This window comes from Rhamphochromis sp. 'chilingali' (genome assembly GCF_963969265.1).
Source record: "Rhamphochromis sp. 'chilingali' genome assembly, chromosome: 17".
NCBI classification, from domain to species: Eukaryota; Metazoa; Chordata; class Actinopteri; order Cichliformes; family Cichlidae; genus Rhamphochromis; species Rhamphochromis sp. 'chilingali'.
In genome coordinates this window covers 6,485,056-6,506,694 of record NC_137944.1, presented here as the reverse complement: position 1 = coordinate 6,506,694, position 21,639 = coordinate 6,485,056, and the positions used below count along the sequence as shown (strand labels likewise).

Here is a 21,639-nt window from a genome sequence, read left to right as displayed (position 1 = left end):
CCAAGAACAGCCACACTCTCGTTTTATCCACTCATTATAATTGTTGTTTACCTCCTGTTCATATGGCTTCTTCTGCAAACGCTTGCGAGGAAGCTTATTACAGTCTGCATACAGACCCACTTATGTATTGGGCGGTGATGCGTCAAGGAAAACCGATTTAGTGACATATTTCCTAAGTACTTGTCCAAAATAAAAGAAGAAATGTTTTCATCATGGGCATTAAATGCCGCTAAAGCCGCCTGAGCGAGATGTACGCACGAGCATCGTTACATTTTCAGTCACTTTAGTTAAAATGTTACTTTTGGCTTCATGTCGCCCTGCAGCCGTGCTTGAATTTAGGGTAGACGTTTTCTAGCATGCACTGTACAACCGGAAATCATAATGATAATTCTTGCTGCCTTCACGGTACTGTCGGGTGAGGGGTCACAAATTGAGACAGACTCCTCTCGTTTGCATATACTATTTCCCCACTGCATAGCGAAAGACAACATGACCCCGCATCCTTCACCCTCTATTCGTTAACTTAACCGTCCGCCTTCAACCCAGGACTTATTTACTATAGCGGAGTTGAGTGGACCGCTACTTTTTTTGCCACTTTTAATTATCTGCCCTGTCCGACCAGCCGGCTGCAGCTGTCTCTCTTCAGCAACGGGAGGTAAGAGAGGTGCTCCGCGGCGGGACAATCCGCTGCTAGCCACCAGCTAACTTAGCTAGCAGGCGAGCTAACCCGTTAGCAGCTGGCGGTGGTCCCAGCCCTTCGACTTAACACATAAAATGTTTGGCGGTAGCACTCTAGAACGGTGATTTTTTCGTAAACGGTTGCTTGTTTGAAACATTGCTCAGATTGCCCTTAAAGTGCAAGTTTTGGGTAAGTTGTTAGCCGAGACAAGACAGACCGTTTTATCAAGGTAACCAGAGTAAGTAGCATCGTTTCCCGAGTTTTTCAAAATAAAAGTGTAATTTGCGCTCATCATTGGAGCAAAATAATAGTTGTCATTTCAGTAAATGGGTCAAAAGGTGAATACATTTAACTTTCTAAGCGTTTCACATTCATCTTTGTATTTCTATGTGTATAAGTGGATAATGAAATTTGAGAAAAGACATGGCATGTGAAAAGTATTTTACTTTATTTATGTTTGTCGTTTTACAGCTGAGTTAAGTGTAAAAACCTAACATTACATTGAGACATAATTGGAAATAGCCCCAGATAGAAAGAGAGGTGGAAAATAGACTCATTTTGGAAAATAGCTATAAAATAGCTATATGCTTCCGAATTCAGCTTAATTCTGTCTGTGTATAATGTGAAAATGGTTATTGTTATCGAGCTACCAGTTTGTCTTACTTTGAAGGTTGCAAGCATCGCTTCCGCTTTCTAGTCTCGTTCTGGCTAACAGGACAGCTAAGCAGCAGTTGATGGGAGGTTGGTGCTCAGGGGAACCAACTGGAGTTGACGGCGCTAGCTTAGCCAGCACAGGCTGCTAGGGGAGTGATCTGTTGTTGCAGGTTTGGCAAGATGCTAATAGAGGCGATTTAACCGCAACACACTGCAGCAAGTCTCCTGTGTGACTCCTCAGAGGTCCAGCCGAGCTGAACTTCGCTGAGCCATGCGACAGTGGTGTGTCCCCGTTGCGACCCCACGCACTGAACCACTCCCGGGGCGCCTGTCCGTGTCACCACCTCCATCAGGTAAGATCTACAACGAGACAGCGAAACTGTCAAAAGTCAGCCAGCTGCTGAGATCTGGATGTTACAGTTGTGCTTAGAGAGATCCGTGTGTGGTAAAGGTGGGGGGTTAAATCACTGCGCGCTGCTTTGGGAGCGCTTGACTTTTTAAGCAGAGAGTTTTGTAAAAAAAAAAAAAATCCAACAACTTAACTTTTTCCAGGCGGCAGTGTTCTGGAAGTTTCCTCGTCTTGCAACACATTTAACAAGTTGAACTTTTTCTGTTTGTTGTAGCAGCATCATTATCCATTATTTACAGTTATGCAAAAGTGGAAGAAATTATTCGAGTAGATTTTTGTCATCCAAGAACAGGGCAGGGTGTTTAAAATGTATCATCCTGCTTAGGTGAAAGTGCAAAAGTTTTATCATCATAATGTACTTAATGCACTTCAAGTGAAAGTACTCATGCAGACTTTCATGCAAGATTAAAATCATCTGCAGCTGGAGGCTAATGTTAGTTACTGCTGGTAGATTCAAAAATACATATTAAGGAGACAGATATTTTAGAATACATGCAAAACCTACTTTAGAAGTACTTAAGTGCATTAAACATACTTAATGCTGCTACCTTATTTCCAGAGGTGTCGCCACAGTGCAGTGATCCATATATTTTATTTGGCACAGTTTTTTCGCCATATGCCCTTCCTTCCACTGCTGTACTTCCCTAAAGTACTTGAGTAAATGCACTGAGTTATTTCTACCACTGGTCCTATCTGTACTAACATCTAGTGGCACTGATCATCATAGAAAATCAAATTTGAGGGGGGCTAATGCTACCTGATGCCCCATCTCTTAATACCCATGCTTTTCATGTTAGCAAGGTCATGTCAAATTCCTGCAATTCTTTAAAAAAAAAAGTTTAATGTGATCTTTACTTTTTAGTGCATCTTAGTCATAGGTGAATACTAGGATAAGGCTCCCTGCAGACTTGCGGGACTTAGAAAAAAAAAAAAAAAAAAAACCCTAAAAGGATGGATATGACTCAGCCGAGGTGGGACCTGATGTTAGGTTACGTATGCCAGGGTGATCTTACTTTAATTCCACCCAGGACAAATGGAGCAAGGTTAGCCTAAGTGCAGTGTTGCCAAGCATTTGAAAGGTGGCCAAAACTTTTTTTTTTTGAATGACCCAAAGGGTTCCTCGCAGGAGAACAGTGCGGAGTGCTCTGTTCTCTAAGTGCAGTTTTTTTTATTACCGCGTCATGTTTTCACTCAAAGTTATTTGGGTTTTTTTGAGTATTAACGTTACTAAAATACTTGGATCAGATTTGCATTTAAAGTGTCATTATAAATAAACTCCTTCAAAGTGCTTGAATCTTGCTGCGTGTGCCTTTCTCATCTATTAATATTCCTTTGATCATTTCTCTGCAGGTTCTGAAAAAGTCTGCAACATATTATCTCTATTTAAGGTCTGTGAATGGTGTTGAGTGGGGATAAATATAGCCGTTTATGTCTTGGTAACACTGTGAAGTCTCGTGGTGCTGTTTATCTGGTGAGAAATCAGCCCGTCCGTGCTGCTCTCGGGTGTATTAATAGGTTGATGAGTGGTTCAGACTCATTCACAGATTTGGTCTTGTGTCTCATTGGTTTCACCTCGATAAACCCGGCTCATTTACTCTAGATGCCAGAATGGAGTGCTGTGAGGTGGAGCCCCGCTACACCATCGAGCAGATTGACCTCCTGCAGCGCCTGCGCCTGTCCGGCATGACCAAACCTCAGATCATCCACGCAATGGAGTCCCTGGAGAGGCTGGACCCCGATCACCGCCCGTCCCACTGTGACTCTCACCCGGCCCCTTCCAACAACGCCCCCGCCACTGCTGCCCCAGCCCCGTCCTCGTCGTCATCATCCTCCGCCTCCTCGCTCTCCCTGGCCTCAGCAACCACGCAGACCTCCGGCCTGGACGGCGCCGCGCTGTCCCCAAGCAACAGCTTCGAGGCCTCTCCCCCACCCCTCTATCCTCCCACTCTGGCAGTTCAGCGGTCTTTCAGCTACGACATGATGGGGGAGGAGGATTGGGACCTGGAGGAAAAGGTGGAGGAGTACATGAGGTAAGGAGAGGGAGAACGGGAGGATTGTGGTGCAAGAGAGACCAAAGGAATAGTAGAGAGACTATTATAACATCAGATAATGACAGCTACTATTCCCAGAGGCGAAGGCTTATTCTTCAGAATTTACATGCAGTTAATTCAGGTCAGGTGCTCAGGGATGGCTGAAAAAGGAGAAGCAGCAGTGAATAAGGTTAGTCGGAGCAAAGGCTGGTGTTTTAACCACCGTGTAATGGTTCTTCTGGCAGTGATGGGGCCTTTTGTTGCTTTCGCAGGAGAGACAGCAACCTGGTGAAAGAAGAGATTAAAACTTTCCTGAACAACCGCAGAATCTCTCAGGCGATCGTGGGCCAAGTTACAGGTACTCTGCTTTGCTGTGACATCCCCGATCATTAAACTGTTGATCGTGCAGTGAGAAACACAGGGGGGCTCAGCATTTAATTAGAGTTGAACTTTTGCTGTCTTGATTTAATTCAAACAAAATGCTAAACCAAACGATTCTGTATTGAACAAATGAAAAGCTGATTTCAGGCTTTTTGCTCTTATTCTCTCTGCCAACTCATTCACTCGTGTTTCTTTTTTTTAAACTGCAAAATGAAGTGTAACTGGCGCACAGATGCTCCCATCCCACTTTCGCCAGTTTCTATTCAATACTTGAACCTTGGCTTCAGGCATCTGCTGATGCGGAGTATTGATACTACTGAAACTACTGCAAACTTAAAGCTGTTAAAGTTGTGAAATCTCTCCAAGCTGCTCTTGTTTTGTTGTTAACTCCCTGTTGGATTAAATTTGTTGATAGTTTGAGACCGTTAGGAGACCACGCACACAAAGCAACATTATTGTGTACAATGAAATTGTGGCCGCGTTGCTTTTGGTGGTTTTAAAGATGGCGAGCATGTCTGCAACATGCAATCATGATCAGTTGTAATGAACTAGTGGAAACTCCAGTTTTCACTAGTTGAACATCATAGACTCAGAAATTCAGAAACCTATATAAATAGTGACATAGTTGCTGCAATACGAGGATTTAACTGAAAAATTATTTGGGTGCATAGCAACCTTGCTGGTATAGTAATATAACCAGTTGGCAACCAGTTGAGTCGAGTCCCCTACTGCAAAGAGACAAATTGCACTTATCAGTGTAGACTGATTCAGGTTAATGTCAATGTATTGACAATCTCTCTGCTTTTATAAATGAGACGGCAACTATTTGCAAACTTTCAGCAGTCTGAGTCAAGACTGTTTGGAAAAGACTTGCCTCCTATCAGCCAACCTGTGCAATCACCTTGCGATTGGAAGTGGTTTCCACATCTATTTGCGATCGGTCACTAAATGGGGGAAATTCCACGCCATCACAGATGCTTAGACATGAGTTTCACACATTCTGTTAAAACCTAACCATAAACTACCCCTCAGATACGTCAGGTTTCCATTAGTGGGCTAAGTTAATGTTGTAGCTTATATCTAAAATAAAGATCCTAAAACACAGAATTTCCTGGTCTTGGTGGTCATTTTAGGGCCATCGAGTTGGTAAAAAACTTGAGAAAATATTGCGATTAAAGTGTTTAAATTAACTGCTTTGTCTAACAAAGTTCAGAGAGATTCACTGTACTGTCGTGTAGGCGCCTAACTGGTAACTGGACTTGCTTTCAAAGCCTGAATACAGTTGAGTACCTGAGCACAGTCTGACTTAATACCAAGAAAAGGAAAAATAAGCACACAGAGTCAGAAAGATTTTAAAGAGCCTTTTAATGGGCTTCAGCTAATGCCAGCTGTATTATGTGTGTTTGCAGTAGCAGCAGGTTCATGTCAGTAAACTTCTACTCCTTCCTTGAAAATGGATTGCACTACATCACGTCCTTAATTAAAGTATCGATGTCGGGGGATGGCTTCATTAGCTGAACAGGAGTATTCCAGAGCTGGAACGCAGCCGATCTCTCCAGCAGCGCCGCCGCCGATGGTGCGCCGCGACATAAATCATTGTCCTCAACCTGTTAAAATAACGTGTGTCACCTCCCGCACGCAGGCATCAGCCAGAGCTACATTTCTCAGTGGCTGCTGCAGCAGGGCCTGGAGATGAGCGACTCCAAGCGCAGAGCTTTCTACCGCTGGTACCTGCTGGAGAGGAACAACCCAGGTGAGACGCAGGCCAAGAGGTACAAGCGTAACATGTAACTTTTACAGAGGAGAGGAGCGGGACACAGATCCTCCCAGGAATAATGGATTTTGGATTAATTATGAGAAGGTACAGATCAGTGCCTCAAGGTTGAATGTCAGGTTAATGATGAAAGATTACACTGCAGATTAGATAACAGAAGGCTCGTGTTAGAAAGGGATAATATGTCTTGTGTGTCTTGAATGCGAACCACCGCTTGCTAACCCTTCCCCATCCACCTCTCCTCCTCCTCCTCCGCTTTACCCGCCCACCATCCTCCCGCATGGTAAACCCGCACACCTTTAATTCCTCCCGCTTAACCCCAACCTGGTCCACAATGGCTGCGAGGTTGAGAAAGGACACGAGACAAATCTATATTTTCAGCTAAAGGTAGTCCCGTCACAGGAGATTCTAATCGATAACGTTAAGGCTTCTGGTTGGGAGATGAAACTTTAGCGGGCGAATCCGGCTTCTCTGCGCAGGCTAGAGTAACAGCTCGGGTCAGCGCTGACCTCGCCTCGTCCTGAGATGCAAATTCGGCAAGCATTAAAACGGCGACGGCACGACAAACGGGCGTCAACTCAAGATGCTCCCTGCTTTTATTGATTATTGTCAAACAGCATGCTCCCGCACCAAATCATGTCAAAAAGTCCCATCTTTACATTGTTAGTGTGTGAAATAAACAAAGCCGCTGATGGACCATCTGCCGTCCCTGCTGTCTCCTTTCATCTTAATGCTTTATTATTCCCCCCCCTCCCACATCGTCCCACTCAGGCTTCGCTTTAGCTCCTCTGTAGTTCCCAGCCCTGACGCTGGAGGTACTCTGGTGCTGGTTTTCATTCCCACATGGCTAACAAACAAGCTATTAACAGTGATACTAACAATAACTACTTTGTCTGCAATGTTTCTGAGCCAAAGTGGCCACAGCGCTTTGCTTCTTACATGAGCTCTTATTGACCTGTCCTCCATGAATCTGTAAAGAAGCAGTGTTGTCTGTGAAATTGATTCCTGATCGGCCAATCCACTGAAATTACAGCGCGTGTATTTGTTGATAAAGTTACCATTTCAAGGCACGTCTGCAGGAGTGTGTCACTTAATCCAGAGACATAGATGCAAACTATCAGCCTCCAGTTGTTGCCACAGCTGGTGTCTGTGTCCCGTGGCGGTGGCCTGCCTGACTATTGGTTTTGTCCCGACTGAAGGGCTGAGGTGGAGTGAAAGCCAGCACAGCGTGAGTCCCAGGGCCAGGGGAGGGGACAGAGACGGGACGGTAGCAGGGGCAAGCGGCAGCCTCCCCAACATCCTCCCCAATCCCAACACCAACCTCAACCCCAACCCATCGTGGAGCAGGCAGAGAGAGCTGCTGATGCACTTGCTGCCGTGGTACACTGCTGCAGCCGCAGCTGCCCAAGCCCAGCCAGGTAACTGCGCCCTTACTCGCGCACCCCCACCCCGCCCTCCTTGGCATCAGCAGCTTGCCACAGGAGACACATGTACCACAGTGGGTCTGCATGCTGATCAGCCTGGACCTGCTTTGTCAGCACGGGGTTTTACAGCAGTCTCAGATGGCTCCTAAACTTAGATTTCTAATGCTAAAAAGAAATGGCTCCAGACGTTTCATATCCAGCTCACCATTATAGCGAGTGGGTGTGGTTTAATGTAGTTGTCTCTGTGTGTTCTGAGTCATCCAGGTCATGATAATCTAAGGAACTTGGAAAGAAAAGTGAATGGACTTCTTTAAGTTTCTTAAAGATGTTTCACCTCTCATGCGAGAGGTTGTTCACACGTTTATTTAGAAGTAAGTTTCTTACTCTCTGTTTAAGACTCCCTTTCTGTTCCATTCGTGTCAACCTTTCTGTGACAGTGTTTTCATAAAGCTCGCTTAGTCAAAGTACAGATGGTAAAAAGTTCTGATAGGGTTTGACATAAAATCCCACATGCACTGTGATTGGTACCCCAAATTCTTTACATTCACAATCAGATACTAAACATAGTTCAGTATAACGAAACCATTTTTTCCCCTCTTCCCTGCTACATTTAAACTTTGAGCTTTTAAAAGCTTTTGAAAAGATTCAAAGTCTGTGTCATGCAAATTGTGTTGATATCATGTCCTTTAAAAACCTGAGACATGAATGTGATCTGAAAAGAATAAGACTTGACTTTACTTGACCACTACAAACGCCTTCTGTTTAGGACTGTTTAGGACAGGGCATCATATCAGAGTTTTTTTGTTTGTTTTTTTAAACAAAAAAATCCATTCAAATGCATTTCAGAAAAGTATTTGATCCCTTTGCAAAACATACTTTAGCACCTGGTGGCAAAACCTTTGTTGGCAATCACAGAGGTCAGACGTGTCTTGTAGTTGGCCAAACGTTTTTCACGCAGAGGGGATTTTGTCCCACTCCTCTTTGCAGATCCTCTCCCAGTTATTAATGTTTCGTGGCTGTTTTTTGGCAACTTTAACCTTCAGCTCCCTCCACAGATTTTCTATAGGATTAAGGTCTGGAGACTGACTAGGCCACTCCAAGACCTCAATATACGTCTTCTTCAGCAAATTCTTTGTTGCCTTGGCTGTGTGTTTTGGATCATTGGCATGCTGGAATACCCACCCATTACCTGTTTTTAATGCCCTGACTGAGGGAAGGAGGTTCTCACCCAAGATTTGACGGTACATGGCCTCATCCATCCTCCCTTTGATGCAGTTTGGTTGTACTGTCCCCTTGGCAGAAAAACACCCCCAAAGCATAATGTTTCCACCTCCATGTTTGACCCTGGGGATGGTGTTCTTGGAGTCACAGGCAGCATTCCTCCTCCTCCAAACATGGTGAGTTGAGTTGATGCCAAAGAGATTTTGGTCTCAACTGACCACAACACTTTCTCCCAGTCCTTCTCTGAGTCATTGAGATGTTCAGTGGCATACTTCAAACGGGCCTGTACATCTGCCTCCTTGAGCCGGTGGGGCCTTGTGGACACTCACCGAGCTGCTTGGCGATGGTCTTGTAGCCCATTCCAGCCTTGTGTAGGTCCAAATTCTTGTCACTGACATCCTAGGAAAGCTCTTCTCTTCTCTTCTTTTATACAAGAAACAAGTAGGGTTGGGTATCGTTTAGGTTTTATCCAATACCGGTGCCAAACCGGTACTTTTGAAACGGTGCCGGTGCTTAAATGGTGCTAGAACCGGTGCTTAAAGAATGGAAAACACAAACCTTGTCCAAAAACTTCTTATGTTTTTATTTTTTAGCAGTTTCTTTTTATCTGCAAAATGATAACCAAGTTAGCCTTTTCTGTTCATACAACATACCACCTTTGGTTGGAACTGGTGCTTAAACAATGGAAAACACAAACTTTGTCCTAAAACCTCTCATGTTTAGCTGGGGTTTTTTTTTGTTTTGTTTTTTGGAAAAAGATTTCAATGTTAGCCTTTTCTGCAGCTATAGGACATATATGGTATCACTCTATCAAACAAGAAGACAGCCGCATGTAACTACGATGGTGTTTGCTAGTTCACCTTACATGCATTAATGTAATAACGTGGTTAGCCTACTCAACGTAAATTACACACGAACAACATTAAGTTACTCACGCAGAGAAGAACGGCTGCTGCTGCATCATCACCCGTCATCATTTCTGCTACACTGGCAGGGCTAGGGGCCAGGACTCTACTCTTCAGGTTCTTGGGATGTTGCTAACTCCGGGTCCGATAACAGGCACCACACCCGCAGTAGATGTGCTGCTCTGTGTGAGGTCTGGCAGCAAGCATTCAAATACGGTGCATTTCTCGGCTTTAAAAAAACCCGCTATGCTGCCAGGTGTTTCATCAGATTCGAGGTGTTACCTCCTTTGCACAGTATCACCTTAAAGCACTTGTTGCAGGCTGCTGAGTTTGCATCTTTTGCTGTGAAGTACAGCCAGACTTTGACCACTTCACCTTGGGCATTTTTAATCTGCAGCTCTGCTTTAAAGGAACGTACGTACCTGGACCCGCCGACTATCCTTGGAAAGGTAAAATGATTGGCTAGAATCCAAAGTGTATGACATCTCAGGAAAAAAAAGCACCGAAATAAAGAACCGAAATGTGCACTGCTTTTCGGTCTGGTTACTGTTTATGTCAGAACGGTGCCATAATGGCACCGGATACCGGTACCCATCCCTAGTAGCAAGTTGAAAAGGCTGTCATTGTCAGCTTTACCTGTATAAAATACACCTGGGAGCCAGAAATCTTACTGATTTATAGGGGATAAAATACCTATCCTTCATGAAAATGTAAATTAATTGATAACTTTTTTGAAATGCATTTATTTTGTTATCGTTCTGTCTCTCACTGTTCAAGTAAACCTACCATTGAAATTATAGGCTGATCAGTTCTTTGTTAGTGGGCAAACTTACAAGATCAGCAGGGGTTCAAATAATTTTTTCCCTGACTGTATGTGCTAAAATATGCACCGAGGCTACATGAGCACTGTTACCTTGTGCATCATTTTAATTTAGTTTTATTTATACAGCGCCAAATCACAACAACCGTTGCCTCAAGGCACTTTATACTGTAGGTTAAAGACCCTACAATAATACATACAGAGAAAAACCCAACAATCATATGACCCCCTATGAGCAAGCACTTTGGCGACAGTGGGAAGGAAAAACTCCCTTTTAACAGGAAGAAACCTCCAGAACCAGCTCAGGGAGGGGCGGGGCCATCTGCCGCAACTGGAAGGAAAACAGGATAAAGACATGGTGTGAGAGAGAGAAACAGAACCTAATAACAAGTATGATTCAGTGCAGAGAGGTCTGTTAACACATAGTGAGTGAAAAAGCTGACTGAAGAAGAAAAACTCAATGCATCATGGGAATCCCCCGGCAGCCTACATCTATTGCAGCATAACTAAGGGAGGATTCAGGGTCACCTGGTCCAGCCCTAACTATATGCTTTAGCAAAAAGGAAAGTTTTAAGCCTAATCTTAAAAGTAGAGATAGTGTCTGTCTCCTGAATCCAAACTGGAAGCCTGAAAACTGAAGGCTCTCCCTCCCATTCTACTTTTAAATACTCTAGGAACAACAAGTAGGCCTGCAGAGCGAGAGCGAAGTGCTCTAATAGGGTGATATGGTACTACAAGGTCATTAAGATAAGATGTTGCGCAAATGGAAGAACGCAGTCTTACATATTTGTTTAATATGTGCGTTGAAGGAAATATCCTGGTCAAAGATGACTCCAAGGTTCCTCACAGCATTACTGGAGGCCAAGGTAATGCCATCCAGAGTAAGAATCTGCTTAGATACCATATTTCTAAGATTTTCAGGGCCGAGTAAAATAACCTCAGTTTTATCTGAATTAAGAAGCAGAAGGTTAGTGGCCATCCAGGTCTTTATGTCTTTAAGACATTCCTGCAGTTTAACTAATTGGTGTGTGTTATCTGGCTTCATGGACAGATAGAGCTGGGGGTCATCTGCATAGCAGTGAAAATGTATGCTATGTCTTCTAATGATACTGCCTAAGGGAAGCATGTATAATGTAAACAGAATTGGTCCTAGCACTGAACCCTGTGGAACTCCATAATTAACCTCAGTGTGTGAAGAGGACTCTCCATTTACATGTACAAATTGGAGTCTGTTAGATAGATATGATACAAACCACTGCAGTGCAGTACCTGTAATACCTACAGCATGTTCTAATCGCTCTAATAGGATACTATGGTCAACAGTACCGAACGCTGCACTAAGGTCTAGCAGGACAAGCACAGAGATGAGTCCACTGTCAGAGGCCATAAGAAGATCATTTGTAACCTTCACTAAAGCTGTTTCTGTGCTGTGATGAGCTCTGAAACCTGAAACTCTGAAACAGTTAACAGATCTAACAGATCTGTTAACTGTTTGACAACTAGTCTTTCAAGGATTTTTGATATGAAAGGAGGGTTGGAGATTGGCCTATAATTAGCTAAGACAGCTGGGTCAAGAGATGACTTCATCAGAGTGAAAAAAGTTATTTCAGAAGACTGAAATAATAATAATTTTAATGGGTTGTGTCTGGAGGGACAAGAACATGATAAAATGAACAAAAATGACTAAACCTCAGTTTTTAAATGCCAAAAGGTGTTACACATCGGATAAGACGATGTCAAACCTTCCGCTATAAAGAAAAACATATTGAAGGACACAGCAACGCCCTTTGTAAAGGTCTGGTCTTGGAAAGTGAAGTTGCATGCTCTCCCTTCGACAGGTGCTACCTTATCAATGCGTTCTTTGGTGAAGGAAGAGCCTGACTGGAGGACGGGGATCATGACAGGCGACAGAGCAGGGATAGTGGGCGGTCCACTGAGGCTGCGCAGAGGAAGCCGTTTCACCTGGAGAAAGGAATGCCAATCAATTATGGAGAGGTGAGGAAGGTTTAGCACTAATTTAGACTTGGCTTATGGTTTTCCATTCAGCTTTATTTTCTGTCGTGTATCAGGTTTGGATTGTTGGAGTAGCACTTTAAGCAGAGATTTTCAGACTAGGGATGTTCCTGGTGACAAAAAAATTAGACTAGCAAACTAATGTGAAACTAATAAACACTTAGATGTCAAAAACTGTCAAAGACATTTGAAATCATTAATCACATTCTTCAATCATACTTTAAATGCTGCTTAACTATGTGGCACCTCACATCATGGATTATGAATATGGCATTTTATACATTAAAATGAAAATTAAGAAGAAGGAAAAAAAGAACAGCTCATGTTGAATATGATATGAAAATATGTTACTGAAAAGATGTTCAAGTCTCATTATTATCCATCAGTACATTTTCTTCGACTTGTCTGGGGCTGGGTCACGCCTGAGCAGAGCGGCCTCCTCCAGCTTATCCTGCGAAACACTGGGCGTACCAGGCCGGCCGAGAGAGTAATCTCTCCAGCGTGTCCTGGGTCTACCCCTGGGTCTCCTCCAGGTAGGACACCTCATCCAGGAGGTGACCACCTCAACAGGCTCCTTTGGTGCCAAGGAGTAACAGCTCCAGTCTGAGCCTCTCCCAAATGGCCGAACTCCTCATCCTCTGTTATGGAGAGGCCAGCCACCCTTAAGATAAAGCAGATTTCCACTGCTTATATCTGCAATGTCATTATGTCGCGTTTAGAACACTAATAATAATATGCTCAACAAAAAGATCAGGTTTAGATGAAGAGCCTTGTGGCGTTTTTCTACAACAGTGTCGGGACTGCAGCGCCATCTGATGGCAGATGGCTGCATAATATTTAGGACACAAAAATTTACAGACGATGAATATCAAAATGTTAACAGAATAAATGATACTGAACGAGCAATGATTAATCATCTGGTCAACTAGTCACACCCAGACCTAGACCTCCCTCCCCCCAGCCACTTCTTCAAGGATGGGAGGGACACAGAGATGTTTCCAAGCCAACAAAGAGACATAATTTATCCAGCATCATGGGTCATGGGTCTTGAACCACCTCACCTGGCTCTTCGATGTGGAGGAGTGGTGGTTCTACTCTGAGCCCTTCAGAGTGACCAAGCTTCTCTATCACTAAAGGACAGGGTGAGGTCCACAGGAGTGTGTGACCCAATACCCTTCAGAGGAAGTTCATTTCACTTGCATCCAGAATCTCAGTCTTTTAGTCCCTGCCCACAACTCCTTGCTATAGCTGAAAGTATGAATGTAGCCACCAGTAAATTGACAACTTCACCTTCAGCCCTCTGTTCACCATGACAGAGCAATATAATCTCAGCATTACTGCAGACCATCTGTCAGGCTTATAGTTTGTTTTACCACCGTCTGTAGGTCCTCACCTCTGACAGATACCCTTTGTAATCTGGTCTTGACTGGTCCTGGCTGTAGCTCAACGAAAGAGCATGTGAGTTTGGCTTTTGAGGGAGGGGCACCGATGGGGAAGGGGTGTGCTTTATTTAGGACACAAGATATAATTTGAGCTTTGGTTAAAGAAAATGAAAAGTCACTGTTTTATCCTGGTTGTCTTGTTTTCAAAGTTAACTTAGCTGAAATTCAAATTCAGTTAGTCACGCACTGCTTCATAGGACCGAGGTTATTACAGTAAACTAAAACTAAATTCAAATCTAAAACCAGGTGGGACAAAACATTTTATATGAACTAAAAATGGCCTTTGGAAAAAAAACAAAACAAAATAAAACCGCTCAAATGATTTTGTAAATTTCCAAAATTAAAATTTGCCACAACCCGCCTAACTAGGGTTAGTACTGTGTCTGTTCTGTTGTTCCGAAATATTTCCGCTGACAGCTGTCCCGTCTTCATAAGTGCAGTGACCAAAACAAATAGTGAAACTTACAAACCTAAGGTCAAACTACATAATTAGAATAACTCTGGATGGATCCTAAATTGTCACCATAAACATCTGCAGCCCCTTAAACAATGACTGGAAAATTCCCGTGATCGCCTGTTGTGCTTAGATAAAGTTTATGTGCTGCTCTGAAGTAAAAAAAAGGTCATAGAAAGCAGCCGAGATCGGCAGAACACTTTAGATGACTCGGAGCACATCTGTGCTCGAGTTCTTGGAGCAGAAGCGCAGCGTCGCTTAAGCTAATGGTCAGCATTATAAACCTTTCCAGTATTTGTGTCCTTTATGGCTTCTTTGCCGCGGCTTCCTGCACTCAGTGGCGAGCAGAACCGGCTCAGTTTATGATGTCATTTTTCATTAAGGCTGCTGTGACCCTGCTTCCCTGGTACGTATTTGTCCCAGACAGTCTTCTCAGTAACCTAGACGGATGCTGAGAAAGAGGAGCACGGTGCCCGCTGTGTGCAATTGATTTCTCTATTAAATGGTTGCTGTAAGTATAGGGTGCAGTCTGGGCACTCAAAGTAATAAGAGCACGCAGACAACACTCACCAGCAGTACCCCGGGATTACGCAATTCTACTGCAGTGCTGATCCTTATGAGCTAGTTCAGATCCAAGGACGATACAGTAGAGGTGAAGATGATGTGTGTGAGGGAGGGAGGTGAAAGGATAGGAGAGCTGGGAGAAATTGATCCCTGTGGTTTTTTTTAATGTGAAATAATGATTCTTTTTCACTGTTAGACAGACAGGAAAAGGAAAGAGATGAGTAACACAAATTTGCAAAGAAAAAGATAGAAATAAATAGTTGTATTTACGGGGTTAGAGTTTTGAATGTTGAAAGCTTAAAATGAATCTGCTTAATGGGTTCGTTAATCTGTCCCTTCACGGCGTGAACCCTCCCCGCTGCTCTCTCGCTGTGTAAACATTGTCTTTAACTCTCCTGCCGCTTACTGCAAAAGCCTGAAAAGTTGATGAGGTGTAAAATTAGGGCGTAACTAGCTCGGCTCAGACCGGCGCTGCGCGTCGACTAATAAATGCCCGTGACGCCTGCGTGATTGAGCTCTTTGCCAACAGAGCGGCTCTTCATGTCTTCCAGCTTCTTCATGGAGAACCAGTATCCAGATGAGGCGAAGCGGGAGGAGATCGCCAACGCCTGCAACTCCGTCATCCAGAAACCAGGTAGCAAGAGGGGTTCGTCAGTAAAGCGCACTTTTCTGAGTTCTGAAAATACATCTTGCTGAATTGATGTCAGCTGACAGGTGATTAGTCGCTGACGTTCATCATTATTAGTCTTTTTTTTTTTTTAGTTAAAATGCTACCTGCAGCTTATCGAACGGGAACACCTGCTGCTTTTCTGTCATGCACATCATTCATAAACGCTGTTGGAGAAAGCAAGTGAGCAAGAGCTTTAGCTTTTTCCTGGAGTTTCTGATTGGACCGTTCGAACCTTCTGAAGATGTTTTTCCTCATCACAGAACTGCTTCACCACTCCTGAATTCTGAAGCTGCTTCGAAGCTGATGGTCATATGTCAACAGTTTAATTCGCTCTCATCAGTCGTCGCTAAAGGTCGCTCATCTGGAAGCTGTTGCTCTGTAACTGCGTTCGACTTTCCAGTGCCGGTCGCTTGTTTTGCTTCAATCACTCTGCAGCATCTTTAAAATCCACAAACTCCGTAGACTCATTCTTTGAAACTTTCAGCTCCAGTTTAGCTCCAGTTAGCCAAATTCTGTCTTATTTTTGAGGTTCTCTACCTGCAGATTCACAGGCTGCTGTTGTGGCGGTCCTCCACGTTACTCAGCTGCCTTTCCAAGTGAGTCTCTCCTACTTCAGACAGACTCTAACTCCACATTGTTATTCTGCTCTAAAGATCCACTGATGGATCCACTGGAGAGCCACTTGAACCAGTACCAACAGTAGGGTGGTAACTGTTGGATGCTTCAGTCCAGAGTGGGAGTAGGGGCAGCTGAAGGACATTTTGGACTATCATGTTAACAACATAGCCAGCCTGCAGGCAGAGAAACAGGATGTGTAAGCAGCGCCTGGAATTGCAAAACAAAATCCTTAGGATTTGCACATTTAACTGTTTTGTATGTTTGGTTTGTTTCAACCTTCAGGCTGTAAGCTGTCAGAGTTTGAGCGTGTGACGGCGCTGAAGGTTTACAACTGGTTCGCCAATCGTCGGAAGGAGATGAAGAGGAGAGCGAATATAGGTGAGGAAGATGGAAACATAGGAACGACAGATTAAGGCTTTTGGAAATGTTAGCTTCTGCTGTTAATTAATTTATATGCACATTTTCTACACATTATATTTATCTCACTTCTGCTTCCTCATCTGACCCAACCAGAAGCTGCCATTTTGGAAAGCCATGGGATCGAGGTACCAAGTCCAAGCTGCCACTCGAATGGGGAGGAAGGAGAGATGCAGGAGTTCACGGATCAGGTGACTCATCGATTCTCAGAGCAAGTAAGTAAACACGGACTTAATTACATGACCATATTCTACCCAAGGAGAGGCCAGAACAAATAACTAGCAGGAACACGTATAGGCCGGGTAAAACTGCTCGCGTTGATGCTCCATGTCGCACTGCTCAGAAAATTAAAGGAACACTTTGAAAATGCATCAGATCTGTAATCATGCTGGACATGTATGCAATCAGAGGGCTGAGTTCAAACAAGCCCCCCAAATGTAGAAAATGATGTAGCAGGTTAGTCCATTTTACCCAAATTTCATTGCAGCAACTCAAAATGGTGCTCAGTAGTTTGTGTGGTCCCCCTGTGGTTGTATGCATGCCTAAAGCATCGGGGCATGGTCCCAGTGAAATGACAGGTGGTGTTCTGGGGGTCTCCTTCCAGATCTGGACCAGAGCATCACTGAACTCCTGGACAGTCTGTCCCAGAGGTGTTCTACAGGGTTAAGGGTTAGCTAATACATTACTCAGCCCATAGTAGTACAGATATTCAGCATAATGTTTTTCCCATTGAGATAAATTTTCATTTATTAATTAATTAATTTTTTGAACAGTGAATTTACATCTTTTCCACTAAAAGCACAGAGCGGCGACGGTCATCATGAACAATATTCACGAGGCTGAATTGTAAAAGCAATACTGAGACCACAAGAATCCTAGTGATGCCGTACCTGCTTACACTTTAAGAAAACGGTGCATTTTTCACACATTTTCGAACGCCTTCAGTGTGAACAAACACGGAGCTGCTGCTGCTCTGCTGACACGCTACGCCTTCTGTGCAGACACAGTGTAGCAGCCAGAGTTTACTAAACTGTACAAATTGCAGGAAGTCACTGGGGCCAGAGCAGAAGCTGGGGCCAGCTGTTAGCTGGTCACAGCAGGCAAGGCATAAACACAGTATGCAGCACTTCCACGGCCGCTTCACTGCCCTTAACAAGCTGCCCAAGCCCAAACTGCTGCCTTAAGACTGACAAGTGGGCCTGAGCTGCTATACGAGAGAAAAGGGACCCACTTTTTGAAGTGATATCGAATAAAAGCGACACTAAAGTCCCAACTGTTTTGCTTATGCATCCACAGGAAGACACGTCTTCCCAGAGGATTGTCGACCAACAGGATCCCGCCTCGCTCGCTTCTACGGAGGTGGCAGCCTTGCCGAGCCCCCGCCCTCAGGTTCTGGAACAGAAAGAAGAGGATTCAAAAAGGGAGAGCGTGGATGAAGAGTGACTGAAGTCGGGCACGTCTGTGTTCGAATTTTATTCAGATGAAATAAGGAAACATTAAGTGTCTCCTGCTCCACCAATGCAGGGCCTTTTCGGGCCTGAGTCACCCAAATATGAAAGGGAGGAGGGTGCGGAAGCTCGCTGAGGTGCCTCAGATGGTAAGGAGGCCACTGTATTTATCAACAGTAATCCTGCTTATATTAACGGCAATATACAGTATATAAACATCTAAAAATATATATAAATATATATAGTGCATTCCAAGATGGTATTAAAAAGCCTAAATTCCTTAGAGGGAGAATCATGTAAGTGATACCTCGCCTATTTTAAGCTAAGCGTTTTCTGTTTTTGTGCTCCATGCCTTCTTTGAGCTTTGTTTTTTAAAGGGTGGCTGTTTGATGGACTGTGGTGACGGGAATGTGCTGAGCCTGCAGGTCGGGTGTGTCGGGGTGGTGGGGATAAAGCGCGACATCAAGGATCTAGCGTGCGGCGAAACAAACGCCCTCTGTTTTCTTGAACGTCTTGACCTCTTCCCCCCCTCCCTCCATCTGATCCGTAAGACTGCAACCTCAATCGGTCAATCGATTGATTCAATCAGTCGATCAATCAAGGAGTGCTGTTGCCATCAAAAGCCCTGAGGGACAACCGGAATCTCAGGTAATCCCAAAAATCGTGGATAAAGGCGGTGAAGAGTTGCACCAGGTTTCTTTCGTGTCTTAACGTGTGCTTCGTTTTCTTCGTCTTAACTGTTTAACCGAAACAGGAAGTGTTATTTATACCTTTTGATATTAGCCAGACATGCCTAGGACTAAGTATCACACTATCTGTCTTCTTTCTTATATTTAATGCTGCTGTCTCCAACCTCAGCCAGTGAAGCTAGACTAGAAACATAAAGTCTACTCAGTTTTTTTTTTCTTGTTTCTTTTTTATCGTTTGAAAGAACGCTAAAACAAATGTGATCAAAAATCATTGTGCAACAACATAAATGCTACAAGTTACCCTCACTTTCTATTGGGATAAGCTAAAGCTCGAGCTTGTAAATTTCTCAGGCTGCAAAGCTGCACTTCGGAGTGAATCTTACTGGAATTGTGTTCGAGGAGCTCTCCGACATGTACATAACCCAGAAAAAAAATCCCGCACCTATGGGTGCTTTCCTTTCAGTCCATTAGCAGTATATTGAAACTTATTTGTCAGACTTGAAATATGAATAGCTGAACTTTGCATTACATAATCCATCATATATTCACTGGCCTAAGGCCTTGGAAGTTACCTCCTTGATGTTCATATAATGAACAAAAACTCATGTTCTCAAATTGCGGGTGGGGGCAGCTACCATTTTACCTCCTAATGCCAAAGCTATGCCACGGTAGAGAAACCAGGAAGTGATGGTCACAACACTATAGCTATACAATAGATAGGTTTATTTGCTCAGTACAACACTAGCCAACTCAAGCTTACCTCAGAGTTCCTGTGTGACAGGCGTGCACGACGGGTTTAGTGTCACGAAGCTTCGACAGCAGCCCTCATTGTGACTGTTTATGATATGGACAGTGTCATGTAGCTTTTATGGCGCTGGGGTTTGCCCTGTGTTGATAATGTATTCTCACCTCAGACAGTTCCCTCGTCCAGCTTTGGACAGGAAAGCTGCACACCATTATGATTATAATGCTCCTCTCTATCTCTCTGCTTTTATCTGACAAGGGAAACCAGTAACGATAATAAAATTGTACACAACCAGTGGAATATGTCTTCATTTATTTCAAAGGATGTAATGTTAGGTTAGGCTTTTCCTTATTTCTTTTTTTATATTTATACTGTTATATTACAGCTAATGTTTCAAATGATGAGGTTGGTGTAGGCGTGAGTAACCCCCGTCAGGCAAAAGCTCTGGCTTCAGATTCCTCTAAACGTGTGGTTTAAGAAAGTTACTTCTACTGTGGGCTTGGTATGATGAGGACCTTAATATGGTCATTTTAGGTGCACAGCTCTGCTCATGAGCACACAAGCACCTCCGACCTGCTGTAAAACCTTTTCCTGAGAGGGAGCCAGTCGGAAGGAAGCTGAGCTAAAAGGGAAAGCAGCTAAAATGTCTGCTTTCAGACAGGCGGCGCTAAGGCCGATATAAGATCAGTAGAGATTATTTATGAACTAAGAATCATACAAAGCTGTTTTAGTAGATTTTTAGTTATGTGTAGTTATCTGGTAGGGCTTACCAAAGTTATGTCATCATAATGAGATACAAAAAAACAGTTCATGATGTTCATGAACTCATGATTTTGAGTTCATGATCATTTTTTTGTGTTACATCAAGAGCGAATATCCCCAATATAATCTTGTTCCTGCATGTGAAGAAGGGAGCACAGAAGCCCCACCCACCTGCTGTTCAGGCTTTGTGTTCAAGAGGGGCAGCCAATCATAAGAAAGCCGGCTTACTGGGAAAGAGTACGGGGCTAAAACAGCTTGTTTCAATCAGAGAATAAACTGAGGAGCTCATTAACAGCCAAGAGCAGTAGGTTGGGTTTGATTCTGGAAGGAGACACAAATCAAAAATGCTGAGCTACCTGCTGTGGTGGCCCCTTATGACCAAGGGAGCAGCTAAAAGCAGCTTTATTCAAAACCTAACCCAAAATAAACGGGGATCATTGTGAGTCATACAAAACTACTCTAGCAGAGTCCCAAGAATAAAAATCTAAACTAAATGTGAAAGGCCCTCTTTAAGGTTTTGTTTTTGGAATGGGAACATTCACTGAGGGATAAGAAGGTGAAAACATTTCAAACAGTTTTTCGTCACACACCAATTAGAACAGAATTATTATTATTATAAATAATTTAAGAAAGAAATTATATAGTTAGTAGTTCTAACTTAATGTTAGTCATAATTCAATGTTAGTTTAAGCGAATGGTTTCTAATGAGTGCACCACAGATGTCAGGAGAAGTGGCAGCACTGTGATTTTTATCTGCCAGAGCAGAAAGTCAGGGTCACAGATGATGTTGGCAGATAACAGATGTAGTGGAACAACACGGTGAGCAAATCTTCCAAGCATTAGCTGCTAATAACTCACCAAACCTTCGTATCCAACATGACTGAAAATGTTCAACTCGAAGCACCAGCGGCCTGCAGGACTGTTGAAGCATGTCCTGTACAAGAAAATAAAATGCATTTGACCTCAAGATCAAATTTGAGTTCATTCACACGTTGAGCTGGTGTCCAAATTTCACCTGTTTAAAGTGGTGCTTCATTTCTCACCACAGGATGGCAATGTTATCACTTAACTGTGCATAAAAGATGCTTGAGTGAAGAAAGGGGATCAAGCCTGAAAAATGTGTAAAGGCATTGTAAAGCCTATCAGCTGACATGGTATATGTTATTATGAACTGGGCCTGTAATGCTGTGATAAGCAGTTTGTTGGTGTGAGCTGAATGTTGAAGGGGACCTTAAAAGTGCTGGATACTCCTATTAAACATGGCTGAGATTTCATACAACACCAAATATAAGAAGAAAATGCTCCTCTCAGGCAAAGAAGCCCCCACCCTACTGGGTTTCACAGCTTTTGTTCCTCAGTGGCAGCCAATCAGAAGAAAGCTGATCTAGATGAAGGTTGTTTGAGACTGTGACAGAGTGAGTGCACCAGGGCCAAGTATAAGGTAAGTTAAATATGAACTGCGATTTCCAGTAGAGTCTAAGAATAAATACGAATGGGAATGAGTGTAATAGCAAGATAAA

At 43.6% G+C, this 21,639-nt stretch overlaps 1 protein-coding gene across 5 annotated transcripts; it reads left to right on the top strand.

Annotated features, from left to right (window-relative positions):
* The first annotated feature begins 396 nt into the window (after nt 1-396).
* LOC308383948 (homeobox-containing protein 1) lies at nt 397-19,657 on the top strand. 5 transcript variants are annotated; one of them, XM_080862218.1, is made up of 11 exons: nt 397-655; nt 1,575-1,686; nt 3,343-3,772; nt 4,045-4,130; nt 5,796-5,906; nt 7,127-7,345; nt 12,136-12,292; nt 15,322-15,404; nt 16,341-16,436; nt 16,572-16,690; nt 17,772-19,657. In XM_080862218.1, exons 2-11 carry the CDS (start codon nt 1,605-1,607, stop codon nt 17,916-17,918), a joined length of 1,530 nt encoding a protein of 509 aa, XP_080718344.1. In that variant the 5' UTR covers nt 397-655; nt 1,575-1,604; the 3' UTR covers nt 17,919-19,657. The 5 variants fall into 5 exon arrangements, with proteins under 5 accessions (XP_080718344.1, XP_080718343.1, XP_080718345.1 ...); XM_080862217.1 differs by having other exon boundaries at nt 398-655; nt 1,350-1,686; XM_080862219.1 differs by lacking the exon at nt 397-655 and having other exon boundaries at nt 662-1,686; nt 16,575-16,690.
* The last annotated feature ends 1,982 nt before the right edge of the window (nt 19,658-21,639 follow it).

What these genes read in the sequence shown, in the direction of transcription:
- LOC308383948 (XM_080862218.1), top strand. Translation starts at nt 1,605, where the DNA reads ATGCGACAGTGGTGTGTCCCCGTTGCGACCCCACGCACTGAACCACTC. An exon ending in GCTGGAGAGGAACAACCCAG is followed by an intron (nt 5,907 to 7,126) that starts GTGAGACGCAGG and finishes TCCCGACTGAAG; the next exon opens with GGCTGAGGTGGAGTGAAAGC. An exon ending in GAAGAGGAGAGCGAATATAG is followed by an intron (nt 16,437 to 16,571) that starts GTGAGGAAGATG and finishes TGACCCAACCAG; the next exon opens with AAGCTGCCATTTTGGAAAGC.